This window comes from Pempheris klunzingeri, chromosome 23, assembly GCF_042242105.1.
Source record: "Pempheris klunzingeri isolate RE-2024b chromosome 23, fPemKlu1.hap1, whole genome shotgun sequence".
Lineage (NCBI taxonomy): Eukaryota > Metazoa > Chordata > Actinopteri > Acropomatiformes > Pempheridae > Pempheris > Pempheris klunzingeri.
In genome coordinates this window covers 4,776,005-4,798,498 of record NC_092034.1, presented here as the reverse complement: position 1 = coordinate 4,798,498, position 22,494 = coordinate 4,776,005, and the positions used below count along the sequence as shown (strand labels likewise).

The 22,494-nt window shown below is 40.1% G+C and overlaps 2 protein-coding genes across 2 annotated transcripts; both read left to right on the top strand.

Annotated features, from left to right (window-relative positions):
- The first annotated feature begins 242 nt into the window (after positions 1-242).
- On the top strand, positions 243-1,808 carry LOC139222683 (astrocytic phosphoprotein PEA-15). The gene is made up of 3 exons (XM_070854526.1): positions 243-414; positions 564-719; positions 1,703-1,808. The coding sequence occupies exons 1-3, from the start codon at positions 243-245 to the stop codon at positions 1,765-1,767; spliced, it is 393 nt and encodes a 130-aa protein (XP_070710627.1). The 3' UTR covers positions 1,768-1,808.
- A 10,303-nt stretch (positions 1,809-12,111) lies between these two features.
- Positions 12,112-22,313, top strand: LOC139222665 (protein NLRC3-like). The gene is made up of 14 exons (XM_070854504.1): positions 12,112-12,223; positions 14,857-16,630; positions 16,717-16,890; positions 17,695-17,868; positions 18,798-18,971; positions 19,080-19,134; positions 19,538-19,567; positions 19,673-19,737; positions 20,160-20,374; positions 20,469-20,725; positions 20,870-20,998; positions 21,082-21,229; positions 21,340-21,375; positions 21,519-22,313. The coding sequence occupies exons 1-14, from the start codon at positions 12,187-12,189 to the stop codon at positions 21,791-21,793; spliced, it is 3,543 nt and encodes a 1,180-aa protein (XP_070710605.1). The 5' UTR covers positions 12,112-12,186; the 3' UTR covers positions 21,794-22,313.
- Positions 22,314-22,494: the final 181 nt, after the last annotated feature.

Sequence of the window (22,494 nt, the reverse complement as noted above, 5' to 3'; positions counted from 1 at the left end):
GCTTTTCCCTCCCACTCTGACTGCATGTTATTGTCATTAACTAAGAAATCTTATTTTCCACTCTGGAATCTGGGAAGCAGGTGGGCCGTTTCCACACGGGTCAATTTCACAACATTAGGATATTTTCAGTCACTGTCAGCGTCTTTCTCCCCTTTTGGTTTTAGTTGCCTGGCTCTACTTTTGGCATCATTTAATTCAGTATATTAAACTGTTGCATCTCTCTCTCCACCTCTTTCCAGACCATGGCGGAGTACAACTCTCTGCTCAGCGACCTGTCTGAAAACATCACCAACGAGGACTTGGAGCAGCTCAAGTCGGCCTGCAAGGAGGACATCCCCGAGGACCAGAGCAACAACATCACCTCCTCCAAGGAGTGGTTCAGCTACCTGGAGAAGAACGACAAGCTGGCCCAGGGTGAGTAAGCAAATCATCCTCCCTTTCTCCCTTGTACTTCCACGTCCAGTAGGCCTCGACTGATGAGTGAAGCATCCTTGCACGGCACGTCTGATATAAACATAAGGCTTTTTCTGTGAACAAGCCTGCTAACAACACTTCTCGTGCAGATAATCTGTCGTACATCGAGCACATCTTTGAGATCTCACGGCGACCGGACCTGCTGACGAGGGTGATCGAGTACCGCACCACCGTGCTCAAGATCTCTGAGGATGACGAGATCGACACCAAGCTCACACGCATCCCCTCAGCCAAGAAATACAAAGGTAACACACAACACAAGACTCAATCCCTAGATACAGAGTCAGATTTATCTATTAGTTTCCTAAAATATCAGACTAATGTTAGTTCTACCCTATAATGGCAAGACAGAAACTCAATATCCTCCTCTCAATGAATAATAATAATAATAATAACCATCATAATCGTCATAATTTAGTTTGTTTATACAGCACATTTCAGACCATTTCATATTTTAAGAAAAAAAATAATGAGATCAAACAAAAAATAAAATGTAGCATTTCAACAAAAAGGTATAATTAAAAGCAAGATCATAAAAATAAGCTGTTCAGCTGTTTCTTTAAACCATCAGCAGAACTTATTCGTCTTCTTATTCTTTTCATCGTCAACAGTAGCCTAATGCAGCTCTGACACTGCGTTGGATGAGTTACGAAAAAACAGTAACGATGGATTACATCATTTCCTGTGAATTCCTTGTACTTTTGTAGGTAATTTGAATTCTGCACAGGAATGGCAGAGTCCGTCGTTAACAAATACATTTACTATATAGAGAGAGAATTTCAGAATGAGAATGCCAACAAACACTATATATAACACTTTCTTTAAAAAATCTGGGCCCTATTTTTAAAATATTTTGGGTTCAAACTGCTAGTAGGCACAAAAACGTTTTGAATCGGTCCAACAGAGCCAGGGGCAGCGAACGGACTGTAATGGCTGTAATGTAATCCTTTGGGGCAATTGTGCCCGATCAGAGTACGTCCACTGACAGGCTCAGACTGTGTGTCTGACAACATTACAGAGATAGATCATAAGAACCTGAAAAATAGAATTTTATAGAACCAAAGATGGGCATGATGTGCTCTTTGTTTGTTGGTTTTGGCTCTAACTTTCTTTTTTCAAGGTATTGGTGTCTTATGATTGTTCTCTCTCTCTCTCTCTCTCTCTCTCTCTCTCTCTCTCTCTCTCTCTCTCTCTCTACACCTTTTTCCTATCCCTCCCCCCTTAAAAGACATCATCCGCCAGCCCTCTGAAGATGAGATCATCAAGTTGGCCCCTCCCCCTAAAAAAGTGTGAGGTCGCAACCCCCAGCCTCGATCTTTGCACCTTGATTTCTTCACTCCTGGCACTCCAATCAACTGACCAATTGTTTCCAACCAGCCCCATCACTCCCGCACCTCACCCCCCTCACACTTACCACACACAGCACACACACACACACACACACACACACACACACACACATCCAGCCACGCCACCCTCCTTGCACTAACACATGCCGTGACACAGAACCACGCAGGCAGCCACCCACAAAGCGACCAATCAGATCGTAGCGATGCAGCCTCTTCCCGAGATGAGGGGAGACGGGAAGCTGTGGAGAAAAGGACATTAGAAGAAGAAATCTGGAGACAGGCCGACAGTGTATGTGTGTGAGGAGAGAGAGAGAGAGAGAGAGAGAGAGAGAGAGAGAGAGAGAGAGAGAGAGCCAAAGTCTATCCTCGATTCAAATGCTGAGTGGGTCAGTTCAGAATGAGTGTAATTTGTAAACACTGTTCAATCTGTGATGCTGTGTTTATGCAACTGTGTGTGTGTGAGTGTGTGTGAGTGTGTGTGTGTGTGTGTGTGCACGTCAGTCAAGGTTGTTTTCGTTTAAACATCCTCCCATAAAGAATTTGAAACCATAATCCCTGCCTTCAAAACTTAACAACAAAATGAAATGGCAAGGTTTTAACATGAGAAACAGTGAGACTGTGTATGCACCGTATGTACAGTGATACATAAACAGGACTAACAATTCAGCAGTGCTTAGTTGTTTTTCTCATCTTTAATATGCAAAATAGCCCAAATTTCAAAACTGACAGACTGAAAACTGCTATCTGGAGTTAAAATGAAACTAAACCATGTAAATACATAGTTTACGTGATCAAAAACAATTTAAAAAAACAAAACTGCAGCTAAAGTTAAAACTTGTTTTTTATGTAACTACATTATTTGTTGAGACTTTTTCTAATGTGAAAGGGATAGTTTGGCATTTTGGGAAAGATGATTATTCACATTTTTGCCGTGACTTGGATGAGAAGATTGATACCACATTCATGCCTGTCTTTTAAATCTGAAGTAAGAGCCACTTGCAGGTTAGCTTAGCTTAGCATAAAGACTGGAAACGGGGGGAAATGGTTAGCCTAGCTAGCCTCATTTTTGCACTTCTCTATTTCATATGGATTAGTGATCTGGTTCATGTAGGCAGATTTTGTTACCTTTTGACAGAGAGAGGCTAGCAATTTCTCCCAATTGCCAGCCTTTGTGCTAAGCTAATCGGCTAACCACTTCATTCTTACCATATAAACATGAGAGTGGTACCAATCTTCCCATCAAAGCCTCAGCAAAAAAGCAAATGAAAGGATTTCCTAAAATGTCTGACTATTCTTATAAAGCCCATATAGTCAATTAAAAAAGGACCTTTATCAAGCTACCATCTTTTTGCTTTTTTTTTTGGCACATAATGAGGTGGCTGTTTTTGAAACTAAACTTTAGGTCAAACTGTCCCTATTCCTCAGTGAGAGGTTCTGTATGCATTCCCTTTACTCGTACGCAGACAATTACATCATTAACACACAAAAAAAAGTAATATTTTAGAAGATATTTAAAGTTGATTTTCATAGGAAAAGCCAATATTTGCCTTTAGCTTATAATCATAGCAAGAGTTATTTAGAGAAAATATATAGACGGGAAAGTTATAGCAGTTATTTCTATTCTATGGATGCTCAGTGTCCATAAGTTCTCTGTTCATCAAGGGGACCAGTTAGCATGAAGGTCTGTTGTATGAGCTGACTGGAGATGTAAATATACAAATAATATATTACAAGAAAATATAGCAGAAATAATATATTGATCTGCAGTGTGTAGTCCATAGAGGACACTGTGGCTCTAGCAGCAGATTTCCACTGTATGTTCAATTTCACCGTGTTTTCACCGTAACTTTATCTAATCTGAAACTATTCAGTGTCTCTCTGTGACAAATTGAAATGAAAAACACTTAGCGAGCACTAACAGTACATCTACTTTGGATTACATTTAGAGAATACAAAAGTATATTTTGAGAGAGCGTATTGGATATTATATTTACCGTGTAAAAAAAAAAAAAATGTTTTGTTTTGTGATACATAAAGAGACCAACACTAAACTTTCTTTCGCCGATTTGTTGCCATTTCATTTGTTGCACAGAAGATAAGTGACCCGCTTGGAAAGGGGACATACTGAGGCCTCTGGAAATAAAAAAATAAGTGCAGATGAACGTTAAAGAGGGGACAAAATGTCAGAAAGAACACACGGCATGTGATAATAAAACATGTCCTCTAATAAACTGTACATAAAGTAGATTGTAACGAGGATCTCTAATGAACACAGCGGCCGACTATGCCATTCCCATGCACCAACATAATAGCTAGCAAGACTGTTGAAACTAAACTATAATAACTGCTCTTTTGAACACTGTGTCTCTTTTTTCCCCACGTTGAAGCCTTAGCGGACTTTGTGATTACCCCAAAATTTTTCAGAACTGTGAGAGACTGTGTGAAGCGGAGACAGACTCCGACACACACGTCAAAGTTAATCAAAACGGCTCTCAACTTTTAAAGAGAGTGATGTGACTTTTATTCTGAAATTTGCTAAGGACTTCAGTGTTGGTGTGTACAGAATGTCTGTGGGTCTATTTCTGCCCCCCTCTTTGTTTTTATTAAAGCTGTAGGATCAAAAAAATGAACCGTTATAATAATCTATCAGTGTATGACTAGTCATTCCACCCCGCCCCGCTACCTCCCTTCTTCCTTTCCCTCACAACCCCAGTGCCAACGGCCAAGACTTTTATTTCGATCACAGTTTCCGTGATCTGTTTTTTTTGTTTGTTTGTTCTGTTTTTGTATTGCTCGCCGTGTATCGTAGTGTTGGACTGATTTGTATTCTATGCATTTATGTCTTTACTCTGCACTGTAACATATCCTCCCAACAAATCACTTAATCTAATAATGAACTGATTGTGACAAGTCAGGGTGTTTGACAAGATCCTGACGTTCCTCTGTTGAATCTGCATGAGCGGTGAAGTGGCACTTGATAGGAGGGACTGAACGTGTGCAGTTTCAGGAAAGAAAATAAATGCTTGATACCAACCATCATTGTTTGAAACTGGTAAAAAAAAAAAAAAAACATGTTAGACCAACCATACTGTAAAAATTCCATTCTGCTCCTTTGCAAGTAAAGTCCAAGGTAACTAAACACTCAATAGTCCTTTAATGCTTTTATAGCCAAGTTTGATAGTTTACCAACAGTAGACATGTTTCTTTGCACATTACATCCAGTCGATCTACGCCAGATCAAGCCTTTTATAGCCTGTGTAAAGGCATAATCCACCCTTAAATACTTTAACACTGTTATATACGCGGTTATATATGTTGTTATATATGAGCCTGGTTCTGTATTGAGATTTCTTCTCATTAAAGGGGAGTTTTTCCTCGCCACTGATGCCTGACGCTTGCTCATGTGGGGATTCTTGAATCCTGAATTTTATTTGTCCAATACTTTCCCGCAGTCATAAAGCGATTGCTTAACAGTCTCTGAAAGTAGATAGAAAATTCAAATTCGGCCCCAAGACATGCTCAGTGTAAAGCTGTGGACTGCAGCGTCCATAAAACCATAAAACATATCCTGGTACGTGCACTGATTCATGATATAGAACAGTGTCCGAGTATTTCTGGGTGTATTTTCCCTTCAGCGTGGAGGCCAGCACTCGCCAGGCCAGACCCCAAGCGAAGCGGTAGCTGCCCTCCCGTAGCTTGAGCCTAATGAACAGAAAGCGGGACCACAGCATTTATTACGAAGCTGAACTAAGAGCGTTTTGCCAAGCAGAGGGAGGCAGTTGTACTTACTGCTATGACCTGTGGGTAATGGTCTTTCCCAGCATTCAAATACGTGGGATTATTGGCCACATGTGCAAGACTACCACTCACCATTTTCAGTGATGATCTTTGGTAATTTTCCAAAGCAAAAGGCAGGTTTTTCTTTCCAGATCTTAGCATGTGTTTCCATTATTTCACAAATTATCAGCAAGGGAGGATTTGGGCCATTGTATTTCCCTTTTTTTTTCCTTCTCTTTTTATTTGAAGTGCTTCTTGAATAGCAACTTGTGAATTTAGATGTATGTGACCAAGTGACTTTTTTTCTTTGTTTTTTCTCGCTCTCAGAATTTCAGTAGGCGATGGACTCATGTTAGCAGTTGTGTGGTAGTTTATTAGTAGTTTGTCCACGCAATGTCCGTGCACATCAAAAAAGGAAAAAAAAAATCCAACTGCGTGATGCTCTAGATGCTCCTGGTTAAAACGTAAAAGTTCATTTTCACTGTCAGTTCCACTGGAGCGTAAAAATTTCTATCGGCATCGAAATGTGGCCGTGTCGCGCCCTTCCACATCTGTTTTATTTATTTTTATTGTCGTGTTTTTCACATCCACGCCCTGTTTCCAACTCCTCTAAAGCCAGTCTCCATCAATGTCACCTTGGTAACCGTGGAGCAGCCCCTCTGAATTCATCGCCAGGCAGATTATATGTTTAGCGTTGCTTAACATTTACCTTTGTAGCCAGTCGGCATAATATATCAACATATCAGTCGCAGATGATGTCAGATTTGGATTTCCATGTACCAAGTACATATCAACTTAGTAAGTGCTGCAAAAGTATAAAACTACTAAATTATATATATGTATTTATGATGATTATAACCAATACATGAGTGAAGTAATAAATGAGGAGGCAGATATTATGTGAAGGTATTCAGCATGTAATGCAAAGTCAATTCAAATTCATTCAAACGAGAGAATCACTTTCCCTGAAGGATAACTGTGTTTTGTTTGGTTTTGCTTGGTTTTTTTTTTTTTGTTCATTTTATTAGGTTGTAAATATGTATTTTGAATATATATCACTGTGTTTGTTTTGAAATTGATTAATTTATTTAATGCCTATATATTGTTGTTTTTACGTATCCTGATTTTGTTTTACTAACTGGAAACAAATCACGGGGATGAAAATGTGTCGCTTATCTAATGTTAAGCAGACCGTGCATCAATACTTTTATAATTCATGTTATTCTCTTCATTTATTGTTTTTGCTGTTTCAGCTTTGGGTGATGATTTTACAAAAAAAAAAAGTGATATTCATTTCATTGTATTTACTGATATGTAACATATTATGTTTTACTGTGTCGTGTTTGATCAGATGTGTCGTGGTCACTGCTCGTTAAATGATTTTATTCAGAGAGTTTCCAAATCATGACAAAAGATAAAAGCAGTCACAAAGTCATAATCTGCTATTTTGCACCAACAGCAGGATATTTAAAGAGTATGGGGTCTTCAAGTGTTGGACTAGGTGCATGCAGAAAGTCCAAAAAGCGCTGACCCCTGATTTGTTAATTGCAGTCTTTGTCAGCAGATATTTAGCAGTGTTTTCATGCAAAGTATTTTCTTATTCTACTCACTAAAAAAAGATAAACCACTGGGTATAAAAAAAAAACAAAAAAACAAGCACTTGACAACCCTCATTGGAACAATAGAAGCATTCACTCTGGTTTTGTATGGAGCCCCAAAGTGTTCAATATTAAATAAATAGTGATTATAAAATAAATAAGCTCAACAACTGCTACCAAATTTAGCCAGTTAGCCAGATGTGATTGGGTGAAAATGGCATTTCAGCATAAAATTACTTTAAAGAAACATCTTAATAAATAACATTTAGTGATGATGTTGGACTCAAATCATTTCTAATTACTTCACAATGTAAAGGTTCATTCATGTATTTTACAGAATGTATTATTATTGATGTCATAATGTACTGTTTATTGAACACCTGAGGCTTCATAGTTTTGTTTGCTATTATTATTTTTAACAGAAGATGTCAGTGAATGGTTAAAGGGGGCATGGATGAAGTAACTATTGGAGCATCAGTGCTGGATAGAGAAGCGTAAGTAGTGAAGACTAGTTTTAGGAGTTGTAGCTGTTTAAAGATAAAAAGAAAGAGAGAAAGAGAAAAATGTGGGTTAATTCTTAGGGAAACATCTCTGGTGTGTGTGTGTGTGTGTGTCTGCGCATAAGATGTCACACTTGTTAGTATCATTTTGAATGTGGCAGGTCTTGCACAAGAAAGCTGTACAATGGTGAGATGCGGTTGATGAAAATAGGGTGTGTTAATGTTAAGGATGCTGAATGCCTGGTCAGTCACATGGGATGAAGCTGTGCAGCAATGTGTTTTTGTTTTTTTGTTTTGTTTTCTCTTGCACCTTTTAATGTTACAGGAAGAGTGTGTGTCACATGAAGTCGGGCGTTTCTGAATATTGTGCACAAGCTTTTTAACCACAACTGCTTATATTTCTGTTGAGCTGCACAAAAAAAACAAAAAAAGGTTGTTTTTTCTTTTGATTTTGACAAATAAAGTTTACATTTCATGCACAAAAAAAAAAAAGCTTTCACATCATAGGAAGAAGTGCCAACTTGATTCAGTTGCAAACTGCTGGGATGGATTGACTTGAAATCATGCCATGCTTGACATTTAGCAACTTTTCATAATGTTTGTAGTGAACAATCTTTATCGCAGGTGAAGCTTGTGGCTAGATCAGAGATTCTCTGAAGTGTGTGAAGTAGTGGACAGTAGAGGCTATTTTGAAGTGTTGTGTCTTCAGCACTAATCTGATTTTAGTTAGTTGATGGTTAACGCAAGGCTAAAAAACATTCCTGTGGTGTGGTTTGAGTTTTATAGGCATCTAATAATTTGACTCAGCATAAAAGATTTGTATGTTAGAGGAGGTTTTTGCAGAAGTGCCATGCAGGACATGTAAAATCTAATCATACAATTTATCTCAATATCCTTGAGGATGTACGTAATCTGTGATTGTGAAACACTAACCTACACGTAGCAGAGGTTTTCCAAAAATGCATTTGTAGGGTTTCAAATTGACTTCAGTAAATGTGAACATTTCAACTATAGATTTAAACATTTTGATCTAAGTTACCGTGGCTGAGATCACTTCTTTAAGCGCTGAGAGTTGCCCCGTGTGTCACTGCCTCGAGAGTCAGTCAGTGGGATGTTTTCTCTCAGAATTCTGCCTGCTATTTTGTAACGTGCTTCGTTCTTAAATGGTGTAGCAAGTGACAGCTTTTTTTTCCCACAGTCAGTCCAGTCCATCATGTTAGTCAAGACATATAGCTCTTAGATTGACGCCTGTTGGATACCGTGCAAACGGTTGAATTAGGTTTGAGACGATGACGTGATCAAGTTCTGTCTGAGTGACGCGGTTTTGGACGCTGCGCTTCACGTTGCAGTGACAAACGTCGTTACATCCATTTATACATTTCCACTTACAGCTCACAACATAACCCTGTTGGATGCCATGGGCTCAATGCTGTTAGAAACTTTTGCTGAGGTTTTCCTCTCATGGGGCAAGAAGTACTTCAGGATTTATTTTGCAACGACTGCAACAAAATATGATATGAGGTATTATTCAAACAAATACAACGGTGTGGCTTTTTGTCATGATTTAAATGAGACTGAACTGAAATTATGCCATTTTGTCATTGTGCTAAAATGAATATAAATATTATATATTAAAATATATTTGCTAACCAATACTGTGTTGCCTGAAGTGTCTTTCTTTCAAAGATTTTTGCGATGTTACAAAATCCAGTGAAAATTGCTTTCCCCCCCAGTGTTGTACAAAACTAAACAGATTTATTGCTATTATAAAACTGGGCATTTTAACATGGGGGTTTTTAACATGGACACAATGAAAAGTCAACTTTGTGGGAAAGAATGGTTGAAAAGAAGTGTCGTCACAATACCATACTAAAATGATTTAACAGTAATGTACTACTTTAGTGTGCAGGCTACTAAGCCTGGTTTTAGCTGATCTCCGTTAAGTACCAAACTTAGTTAATGTCTTTGTTTGTGTTTTAGTTTGTGCTGTGTTTTCTTGTTTTTTCTTACAGGTAAATGTTATAAATATACTAATTAATTGTCAAAAACACAATAATGTGATGGAAGCTTTTATAGTCTATGCAGTAAACTGAAGTCTAGAAGTCTAGAGGAGCCAAAGGGTTCAATCAATCAATCTTTATGCCCCAGGAAAAGGAGTGGAAGCACTGCCCCTCTGCTGCATGAAATACGCCTCTTTCTCAAACATTGTCATTCTTTACCTGTAGGTTCTAAGAAAATGGGACCTAAAACCTTTCTAGTGTCAGCATACCATGCAACACTAATGGTGACAGGCTGCGTTCAGCTCCAACTCACCCAGATAACAACAGTGTCATCATCCACCTCTGTTTCCCCTCCCAGTTAGTTGTGGCTCTCAAAGAGAAGTAAGGACTAGTTATATTGGGGTCTCACTTCTCCTGTTGTATTTGCATTTTGCAGTCTTGTTAGTCATTGTTTCCTGTTTTATTTTGAAGTAGTGCAGTCTCCTCTCATTTCCCTTTACTTTACTTACTGTCTTATGTGTATTTCCTGATTAACCTTCCCTTCTCATATCAGCCCAGACTGTGTGGACCACGTCACTTGGTGCTCATTTTATGGTTGGTTTCTGTCCTTGTGCTTTGTGCCTGTGCTTTTGTACCTGCATGCTGGATTTACACCTGCGCCCGCCTTCCTGTGTTTGGTTTGTGAGGTATTTTCTACCTCAGGTTGTGTTTGGGTCCTGGCTAAGTTTATGTAATCTAAATGCTTCACAAGATTGGTGTTGTGTGCTACACTGAGAGTGAGTTTCAGAAAGTCGCATGACTTTATGGAAGGAGCAGATCACTGAGGAAGACAAAGCTACGGTGAGTTTAGATGTTTTAAATGAAGTTCACTCAAAGCACCTTAAACTATATGCTTCAGGGACATGTCACTGTTTGTGGTTAGTCCTTGAAGTTGCTCCAGAAAGTAACTAAAGTCCAGTTTGGGAGTGGCTCATCTGCTCTGGTAGAGACAGTTTAGGGAAGTAATTCTGTGCTGCTCTTTACAGGAAGTGAGAAAGTTTCCTCAAAATACTGACATGGGAGAAGTGATCAAATACCTATATTGACTTGATGCAAAACGCAATGCACTGATCATAGATAGATAGATAGATAGATAGATAGATAGATAGATAGATAGATAGATAGATAGATAGATAGATAGATAGATAGATAGATATTACAACACTGATGAAGTCAGAACAGTTTATTACAGTTTGTACTGCAGCCTATGTTGTCATTTATTACTGACAGTATTTTTTTATGATTGCTGTGTTTGTGTGAAGGTGCATGCTGCTCTACTATGAATCTGTCTAAGGACAACGTGATGGGACCACCTCCCCCTGAAACCACTATTTCCTTGATCCCTGAATCGTAGGTTTATCAGCTGATCTTGCAGTGCAGTTATTACAATCTGGAGTAAAATACCTCAACAATGCAAAGACTGTTTATATCCCCTGACCGTTTTTTGTTGTTGTTGCTGTTGTTTTTTCCAGGCAGCGGCCAAGGTCTCTAGACTTTTCTGGTTACACACTGAGAGCTATCAGAGCTGTACCAAACTCGTCCAGACTTTTATTCCTTGTGAATGAACTTGAACGTCGACAATTGCAACGGTAAAAGACTTTAAAATAACTGACATTCTCATTTTAGTTTTGGACTAAAAACTACAGTTGTAATCTGACACAAAAATACAAACATTATCACATTAAGATGTTGATGCATGTGTGGCACATTAATTGACGTAGTTCCCTCGTGTGTTCTCCACCAGTCTACAAGCCCAACAGTCAGGATACAGTGATGAGTCTCTTTCGTCTGAAGACACATATCTGGACTCCATATTTAAGGTGTGTAAATGTACAAATATAAACATAACAAATACACATTACTGTGTGCTAATGTCCTGCATCCTTTACGGCACACCTGTTAAAAGCATTCCTTTCTCACATTGAAGGCTACATAATGCCCTTTACAACTTTTCAGTTCTAGCAAAGTTAGTTAAGCTAAGGTTAGCTCTATGATCATATTATGCACCTGATGGCTGCATATATGATAATGTGCTAAAAGACTTAAGCTAATACAATCAGTCTGCGTCTCAAGAAGACACAGCAAAAAAAGGAGTTAGCAGGTGATGTGTAATCATCAAAATGCTCCTTTTTAAAAAATAGTCTACATTCTTAAGACTTAACTTGTCTCGCATATGTGAATTTGTGAATTATCCTGGTAGGGTGTCATGAATTTGACCTGAATGATTTTAGAATAATGTTCTATATTTGTTCTGTTTCAGCGGCTTCAGGGCGACATTGTCACTTTTGTGACGGAAGAGCTGGAGAGGTTCTACAGGGCACTGAGCACAGACCACCCAGAATGCTTGGAGTCAAGGATGGAGGATGAGGAGGCGTTGAACGATCGGAACAAAGAGAAGAGGAGATGCAAAGAGGCTTTTCTGAAGATCACACAGCACTTCCTGAGGTGTATGGATGAGGAGGATCTGGCTGTTGCTCTGCAAAAAAGTAAGGCTTAACAGAAAGTGCATGATGTAAGTAAAAAGTGTTTAGAAGGTATACCACCAAGACAGACATTGCACATGTCATTCATTGCATTCTTTTACTGTAGTTTAAGTTTAAGTTGGATATAAAACTGAGCGGCAGCGTCTTACTCACTGCACCTCCAGTGCATCAGGATGGTTAGCTCACCTCCCAGAACCTCACGCTAAACTGCAGCTGAGGCTGACAGAGGCTTTTAATAAATTACTATTTAGTTGGCACAAAAACAATGTTTTTCATGCTGACTTTATTGGTAAAAATTGTGCAATGTAATTGATGTGCATTCATATGCAGAGAATGTTTGTAAGAGATTAGCCGAAATGTTATCAGTCTTATCCAGATATCCACTTTTTTTTTCAATACCTACCAAGTAATGTGATGCTGTTACTCTAAATCAATACCAAATTATACCACTCCATTAACCACATACCTCTACATATTAGATTTTAGTTCTTCTATTTTTCTATTTGTTTTATCAAAAATTCATCTTCCTTGTGATACGAGGCAGTGACAGTAGATCAATAGGAAATCAAGTATTTTTTAAGTTTCTATACATCTTCTGCAGTATTGTATCTTGCAGTGTGCACATGGGAAAATAACAAATGCATAAGGGACACTATACCTTGTCCTACAGTCGTATGAAAAAGTTTGGGCACCCCTGACAATTTCCATTATTTTCATTTCTAAATCATGAGGTGTTTGGATCAGCAATTTCATTTTGATTTATCAAATAACTAATGGACACAGTAATATTTCAGTAGTGAAATGAGGTTTATTGGATTAACAGAAAATGTGCAATATGCATCAAAACAAAATTAGACAGGTGCATAAATTTGGGCACCCCAACAGAAAAATCACATCAATATCTGGTAGAGTCACCTTTTGCCAAAATAACAGCCTCTAGACGGTTCCTATAGCCCCTAATCAGTGTCTGGATTCTGGATGAAGGTATTTTCGACCATTCCTCCTTACAATCATCCATCATCCTTACATCTCCAGTTCAGTTTGGTTTGATGGTTGCCGAGCGTGGACAGCCCGTTTCAAATCATCCCACAGATTTTCAATAATGTTCAGGTCTGGGGACTGGGATGGCCATTCCATTACATTGTACTTGTTCCTCTGCATGAATTCCTGAGTAGATTTTGAGCAGTGTTTTGGGTCGTTGTCTTGTTGAAATATCCAGCCCCGGTGTAACTTCAACTTTGTGACTGATTCTTGAACATTATTCTCAAGAATCTGCTGATATTGAGTGGAATCCATGCGACCCTCAACTTTAACAAGATTCCCAGTACCAGCACTGGCCACACAACCCCACAGCAAGATGGAACGTCCACCAAATTTTACTGTGGGTAGCAAGTGTTTTTCTTGGAATGCTGTCTTCTTTTGCCACCATGCATAACGCCCCTTGTTATGACCAAATAACTCAATCTTTGTTTCATCAGTCCACAGCACCTTATTCCAAAATGAAGCTGGCTTGTCCAAATGTGCTTTTGCATACCTCAAGTGACTCTGTTTGTGGCGTGTGTGCAGAAAAGGCTTCTTCCGCATCACTCTCCCATACAGCTTCTCCTTGTGCAAAGTGCGCAGAATTGTTGAACGATGCACAGTGACACCATCTGCAGCAAGATGATGTTGTAGGTCTTTGGAGGTGGTCTGTGGGTTGTCTTTGACCGTTCTTACCATCCTTCGCCTTTGCCTCTCTGATATTTTTCTTGGCCTGCCACTTCTGGCCTTAACAACAACTGTGCCTGTGGTCTTACATTTCCTCACTATGTTCCTCACAGTGGAAACTGACAGCTGAAATCTCTGAGATAGCTTTTTGTAGCCTTCCCCTAAACCGTAACATTGAACAATCTTTGTTTTCAGGTCATTTGAGAGTTGTTTTGAGGCCCCCATGTTGTCACTCTTCAGAGGAGATTCAAAGAGAAGAACGACTTGCAATTGGCCACCTTAAATACCTTTTTCTCATAATTGGATGCACCTGTCCATGAAGTTCAAGGCTTAATGAGCTCACCAAACCAATTTTGTGTTCCAATTTATCAGTGCTAAGTAGTTACAGGTATTCAAATCAGCAAAATGACAAGGGTGCCCAAATTTTTGCACAGCCTATTTTTCACATCTGATACAATTTCATACAACTTAATATTGCTACACTAAAAATCTTTGTCTGGAAAATACCCCATTACTTAGCTTTTAATACAAAATGAATGGCATGCCACTGTGATCGTTTTCTGTGCAGACAGAGTAAATTATTATGCAGCTTCAGAGGGGTGCCTAAACTTTTTCATACGACTGTATGTTTACAATGCCAACACAGTGGCCCACCAATCCAACCTTGGGAACTCTGAAATGAAAAGCTAAAAGCAACGCTCACTGTAGCGATTATCACTGGAATGGTGTTAAATTTTAAAGATTTAAGAATCACACATCAGAATACGAGATGTCACACAAACACATACCAGCTTTAGATGTTTCTGCACAGCAAGAACAGTAGTATATTGCATGCAGGCCCAAGTTTATTTTCTGTATTTGTATTTGCATAAAATGCCCATCCATCTAAAGCTAATGAAACTCAGTGCAATTTGTTTTTTACTCATTAGAAATCGGCCAGTGTCAGCATCAACTCAAATTTAATCTGAAGAGGAAACATCAGCGTTTGTTTGAGGGGAATCCTGAAGAAAGAAACCCAGTGCGTCTTAACGAGATCTACACACAGCTCGACATTGCAGAGGTAGACCGTGGAGACGTCAACTATGAGGACAAGGTTGAAACAGCACCCATGGGACGACCAGGGCTAGAAACAATGGTCACATTTGAAGACATCTTTAAACTCTTACCTGCAGGACATCAAGCCAACCGAACAGTGATGACATGTGGAGTGTCTGGCATCGGGAAAACAGTGTCAACATCCAAGTTTATTCTGGACTGGGCCGAAGGCAAAGCCAACAAGGACATAGATTTTATATTTCCATTCACTTTCCAGGAACTGAATTTGCTAAAAGATAAAAAGTACAGCTTGGTGACACTACTTCATGATTTCTTCAGCGAAACCAAGGAAGCAGAGATCAACAGATTTGACAGTTACCGGGTTTTGTTCATCTTTGACGGCCTGGATGAGTGTCGACTTCCTTTGGACTTCTGGACCAGTGAGTTTGTGACTGATGAGACGCAGTTGACATCCGTGAACGTGCTGCTGACAAACCTGATCAGAGGAAGGCTGCTTCCCTCCGCTTCTCTCTGGATAACTACGCGACCTGCTGCAGCCGATGTGATCCCTCGACGGTTCGTCGACATGGTAACAGAGATGAGAGGGTTCACCGATCCACAAAAGGATGAGTACTTCAGGAAGAGATTCAGACAGAAAACCATGTCCTCAAGAGTCATCTCACACATCAAGACATCGACGCTAAACAGCATGTGCCACATCCCACTCTTCTGCGAAATGGCTGCTACAGTTCTTGCAGATATTTTGCCAAACAATGAGAGTCAAGAGCTCCCCAAGCCTCTGACTGTGTTTTATATCCATTTCCTGTTGATTCAGTCCAAACTGATCCACTCCAGATATTACATGAATGACGGCAAAGACTCCTGGAAACAAAAGCCAAGAAAGATGTTTCTGTCTCTGGGAAAGCTGGCTTTTGAGCAGCTGGGGAAAGGCAACCTGATCTTCTATGAGGAAGACCTGACAGCGTGCGGCATTGATATCAGAGCAGCTTCAGTGTACTCAGGAGTGTTCACGCAGATCCGCACAGAGACGTCCAGGCGCAAGGTGTTCTGCTTCGTCCACTTGAGCCTTCAGGAGTTTCTCGCTGCTCTTTATGTCTCTGTGAGCTTCAACAACTCCGGCGTCAATCTCCTGTCAGACACACAAACGACCTCTCGGTGGCCTGTGACATTCAAACACAAACCAGCAGCAAAATACCTCTACCAGAGTGCTGTGGACAAGGCCTTAGACAGTCCAAGTGGGCATCTGGACTTGTTTCTCCGCTTCCTCCTGGGGCTTTCACTGGAGACCAATCAGACGCTCCTTCAGGGTCTGCTGAAACCAATGAGGAGTAACTCAAAGACCATTTGGAAAACAGTCGAGTACATCAAGAACAAAATCATGGACAATCCCGCCCCAGAGAAAAGCATCAATCTGTTTCTCTGCTTGAATGAGCTGAATGACCGCTCTCTGGTGGAGGAGATCCAGCAGTATCTGAATTCAGAGAGTCTCCCCGCAGACCAACTCTCTCCTGCTCAGTGGTCAGCTCTGGTCTTCATATTACTGTCATCAGTAAAAGAGCTGGATGGTTTTGACCTGAAGAAGTACTCCGCCTCAGAGAAGGGGCTGCTGCTGCTGCTGCCAGTCGTCAAAGCCTCCAGAGTATCTCTGTAAGTGGATAGAACTGGATACACCACGCATGACGTTTTTGAGTACCAATCATATTGAATATTGTGCATATTCCTACTCCTTTAAGGCTGAGTGGCTGTAATCTGACGGAGAAAGGCTGTGAAGCTTTGGCCTCACTCTTCAGCTCCCCGTCCTGCGATCTGAGAGTGCTGGACCTGAGCAACAACAACCTGGGGGATTCAGGAGTGGAGCTGCTGTCTGCTGGTTGGCAGAATCCATACTGTGGACTCGAAACGCTCAGGTCTCAAATTTGGGTTTATTTTAAATGCTATGTGTCATCTTAACCTCTTAAGACCCGAGCTCTTGTTTGATATGCATTTTTTATTTCTCCCTGCTATTTGGGCTTATTGAACCCTGATAAGTATAAAACCTAAAGCATCATCTTTTTACATGGTGTAGTTTTAGAGAAAAATGATGTCCACATATGTGGACAATCGGTCTTAATTTCCAGAAAACACAATAAAGTCACCTTTGTGCAAAACTCTTTATTTCCACCCTGAACATAGCAGTTTTTTTTCCTGACTGCTTTTGCATGTATTTATAACACATACAAAACATATTTTGAACATGTTTTGAAAATCACGGTACAAAAAACAATATGAAATATCAACAATATTGCCCACATACATGTCCATACATTAACTACTATGGTAATATAACCCAAAATGTGATGTCCACGCATGTGTACGTCAGGTCTTTAGAGGTTAAAGAACACTCATTTGCCAGTTTATTGGGTTTAATTATTGGGTTGCAGTTTGTGATTCTGGTAAGTTGTGTTGTGTTGATGCTAAGTAAATATTATGGGCATAAAGTATAACGTCATACAAATCATCAGCGCCACAAACTAGAGCTTCCAATGAGCTTAAGCTGAATCAACACCTCTGTAAAACAATAAAAAACTGACCACAATGACCTTCATGAGGGTAGAATTTATTGCAGGGACATTATATAAGACTACTTCTACTCAAGAATTTCAATGTAAGCTTACCAAAGCAGACGTACCAACATTAGTGAGTAACACTTTCATATGCTCATATCGTTGAAGGCTGAATGGCTGTAACCTGACATGGAGAAGCTGTAGCTCTCTAGCCTCAGTTCTCGGCGCCCCGTCCTGCATCCTGAGAGAGCTGGACCTGAGCAACAACGACCTGGAGGATTTGGGAGTGGCGCGGCTCTCTGCTGGACTGAAGAGACCAACATGTAGACTTGAGACTCTCAGGTAGGCCTGATTTCCACAGTACTGGAAAATTCCTGCAGAATACCGTACGGACTGCTGAGATCGCAGGACTACTTGGTTTATGGACTGTCATTCTGCAAAGACTGATGCATCTGATTAGACCGTTACAAGGTAGTTCCACCTTAAAACTTACATTACTTTATCATCTATTTTCCTCTGAAGGGAAGCATCATTTACCAAATGAACATCATGCTGTCTTGAAGAAGACTTAAAACTAGCAACTGAGGCCATAAACCCCATAGAAAAATGTTTACTGAGGTGCTAAATCAAGTGAGAAGTAGGGTCATTTTTTCCACAGGTATGTCAGAAACAGAAAAGTTTTATCCTCAGTTTTATCCTCAGTATCACCACAATTCATATTTCCTTACGCAACAGTGTGAACAAATTACATTACATTAATTAACAAATTAATTAACAAATTACGGTCCGACTTTAATGTGATTTTCAACTGGAATCTTCACAGACATTGAGTAAAACTGTTACCTCTTAGAATCACTCACCAATTTATCCTATTAATCTAATTCATTTATCCGGATATTTAATTATTTCTTTTCAGTGTTTTGTTGGGGTTTTTTTTTTTCGAGAGGCCTCATTTTGGAAATTAAACAGATTACACAAGCCATATTAAATATTAGTGAGCTTTAGAGGCCCTGGTTGACAGCTTATTACCTTTAGACAGAGCCAGGCTAGCTGTTTCCCCTTGTTCCCAGTCTTTATGCTAAGCTAAGCGGCTGCTGGCTCCAGCTCCATATTTAACAAATATGAGAGTGATATTGACCTTTTCACCAAACCTTTTAACGTATTTGAATGAGGATGATTACACTTACAGGTGGCTTTGTTTTTAAGTCTTCACTACCAAATTGTTCAGCAGTGTTTTGAAGGAAGTGTTGAAGTGTTACATGTGCATGCAGACTGTCTGGGTGTCTGGTCACAGAGGATGGCTGTGAGGCCCTGGCCTTCGCCCTGAGCTCAAACCCGTGCCATCTGAGAGAACTGGATCTGAGCTACAATCACCCAGGGGACACAGGGGTGCGGCTTCTCAGAGGCGGCCTGGAGGATCCACACTGGAGACTTGAAACTCTCAGGTTGGGAGACGCACCCTCTCAAACAACACACATCCTTTGTAATAATTTATGGCCGATTAGAGTGTTTGTGCGATGAATTTGTCGGTCTGACTCTGTGTATTCTCCCAGGGTTGACCATGGCGGAGAGCAGAGGCTGACATTTGGTCAGAGAAGGTGTAAGTGTGTCCGTTTTATTCATAATGATACAAAGATCGTTTTATTTCAGCAGGGTTATCCACTCCGTCTGTCCTGGGTACATTAAAAAGAAGACAAATTCTTAATTCAGACTCTTTTGGAAAGTGGCAGTCCTCTTAGTTTTCCACTGGATGGTTGGATTGAAATGTAGCCACAAAATATGACGACTCAATGACTCAACTCAGCAAATTTGGAGAAATTACACTACAGCAGCACCTAGTTTCAGACTAAATCTGACGTGTATGTATAATTATGGCCGTCACACTGGAGCAGTGCTATGAAATGTGCTGCACCACTTCCTTATATTACCATGTGCAATAATTAATGCCATTTCATTAAGAGCACAATATGACTGACTATAATTTATCATTGTCAAAGGGCTTTCTGGAAAGTTGAAGCTTGAACCTCACGGCGTAGCTCCGGTATGTTTTTTGCTTTTCTTCATTTTTAATTTTCTTCAGGCATTTTACATATATCTGTAAAATATCTAAACTAATTATGAAAAAAATATTTGTCCTCTGAAACAGGACTCCAGTGAATGGACTGAAGTTGAACCTGTAATCAACACAGTGGATGAGGTTCAAACCCACAGGTGAAAATAACCACAACCACCAGCGTTTCTAGCACTGCTGCAAAAATAATCACACACATATATTTTATGTAGTCCATTCGGTACAACTTTTTGTTGGCATGAAGTCAAAGTTCCTTGCAAATAATGTCTTGCTTTAACATTTCTGTCAGAGCCAATTTTGAGGCTTTTCTTTGAGGCTATCAAAATAAAGGTTCTGTGATATTTAAAGAATCTTTACTGTCTCGAACGAACAGTAATGAGATCTTTATAAATGTCTTTCCCCTGGCTTATTACCCAAATACTACAAAAATGATTGCAAAATGCATCACACTTTTTCAGAAAATCTGCTGCAAATTCGTCTGTAGTTGCAATAATTTTTGCAAACTTCAGTGTTTAAATGTGCTAAATCCAAACCCACTTGTATTCCCTGTCTTCCCCCTTAGCCTCCAGTCTGACGCAGGTCACTTTGAATGCAGCGTGTCTGCCCTACGCTGGGTTTCTAAGGAAAAGGTCAGCTTCGAATACCAATTCTGCTCCTGGGAGGAACACGGGGAGAAGCCTTTCTGCACGGATTACATGCCAGCAGGACCCCTGCTGGACATCACGGTCACAGCAGGGACGTTAGAGCAGGTGCATCTGCCGCACTGGATCTGTGTAGGTGAGATGCCACGCAATGGGAAACACAAAAATGTAATCAAAAAACATAGTGATCCGCCGTTTATCATCACTGAATTTTGGTGCTTTTTTGGCAGATCAGAACTCCAAAATTTCAGACATGTTCTCAGTTCTGCATGTGGATACCTGTGGAGATTTTGTGGAGCGAGCGTCCGAAGTGACAGCATCCCACGTCAAGTTATTCCAGCCAGACTTCTCTCCAAGAGGGGTCATCATCCGGAAGAAACTCGGCATCCCTGTGAAACTCTTCTATGACGTGTTGATATACAAAACCATCAAAACTGCCCTCACGCTGCACGTTTACCTGGTCCCACCTGATCCCGTCCTCCAGCAGGTTATTTTATGTCTCTAACAATACAAACGTTACAGTTCAGTGTAATCAGTGAGACACATAGTAATCACTGTGTATGATACATGTGTGTGTCATGTTAAGGAAGGGATGACGTACGGTCATTTTTTTTTTGTTTCCCCCCCTCAGAGAGTAGAGAGAGACGAAAAGTCTGACGGATCCAAGCGGATCCGAAAGCCGGGCCCAGACAAGCCTCTTCAGATAGAGAATCATTTCTTCCTCTCATCAGACTGTCAGACTGCAGAGATCTGCCCTGAGGTATGGATCCACTGTTAAAGCTGATACTAATAACCCCAACGTCCATCAGGCCTTTAGTTTTAACACAATATTTTCCTCCACAGAAACTAAAGCTCACGTGTGAGAGGAGAAACCCAAATTTCTTTGAGGTGTTCATTAGAGATCCACAATGTGACTTCAACCTCAAACTTGAAGGTGAGCAAAAGAAAGGAAAGGAAAGGGGCACCATGTGGAACTCTACCATCCGAACAGGTCAGTGGCTTTTAGATAGTTACCCAACTTTATGATAAATCCATGTGTAGCAGCTAAAAACTTATAATCAGCTAAATGTAATGAGCAGTTTAATCTTTATTTTATTTCAGATGACTACCAGAACAGAAGCACTTACCATGAACAAGGCAAGATATTTATAATTAATTATATTTTAAAATTCGATCCCTTCAAAACCCCACAGTTTGGACGGACCTCACTATAAACCACTACAATGTTTAGTGCTCACTGTTGTGGTGCTTTCACTGGTTTTTTTTATGTTAATCGACAGCCTCAGGTCAGCATTTCGTCGATCGCCATTGGTTAGCTCTGATTAACAGAGTGAAAGACACGGGGGCCATCCTGGACGAGCTCAAGGACAGGGGGTTGATCTCAGACGAGACCTACGACGCCGTGAGAGCCTTAAAAACCACACAAAATCAGATGAGGGACATTCTGAAGTCTGTGACTTCAGCAGGCAAAGGAGGCAAAGACGCCCTCTGCGAGATCCTGAAAAGGATGAAGAGTACGAGGCATCTCATGTCTGAGCTGGAGGCGTCTGAGTGAAGGAGCAAAACTGGACCCCGGTGGTGCCCAGTGGATATTTGTCACTGAGATGACAGATGTCAAGGTCCACGGAAAATATTCTGACAGCAGTGTGAAGCGCTGTTGTACGTATTCAGGCTATGAGCACTTATATTATTTATAATAACTTATAATATTTTCTCTCATGCGCTTACAAGAGAGAAATTGAGCCAAATCCTATCCTGAACAAATCAGCTGCTAGTATAAGATGTTTGTTATTGCTATTTTATTTTTCTACTGTTAAAGAGTCTGTACATAACTTGGTCACAATTCTTTAATGACCAACATTAAGGGACATTCAGCCACAGCAGCTCTACAGAGACTGTGTGTCTGTACTGTTCAGTACGGTGATACTGAGTATTCATTTGTTTTTGCTGCCCCCTGCTGGTCAGAACATGTAATGATAAACGCAGCTTTAGGGAAGGAAGAACAGCTGACAAGTTCCCTACATGTTCTTGAGAGTTGTATCACTCATTAAAATGATCACTGTGGGTTTATTTGATCAGCATGGTTTTAAAGTCAATCATATTGATTTGTCCTGTTTTTGTTTTGTCCTCCGCTTACACGTGTCTTTTAGATGAATCATTAGATTCACTTCCTTCTCTGCACATTTATTTTATGACTGAATGTTTCCTCACCCATATAGTTGCATATTTTTGTATAAGATATAAACTACGTTTTGT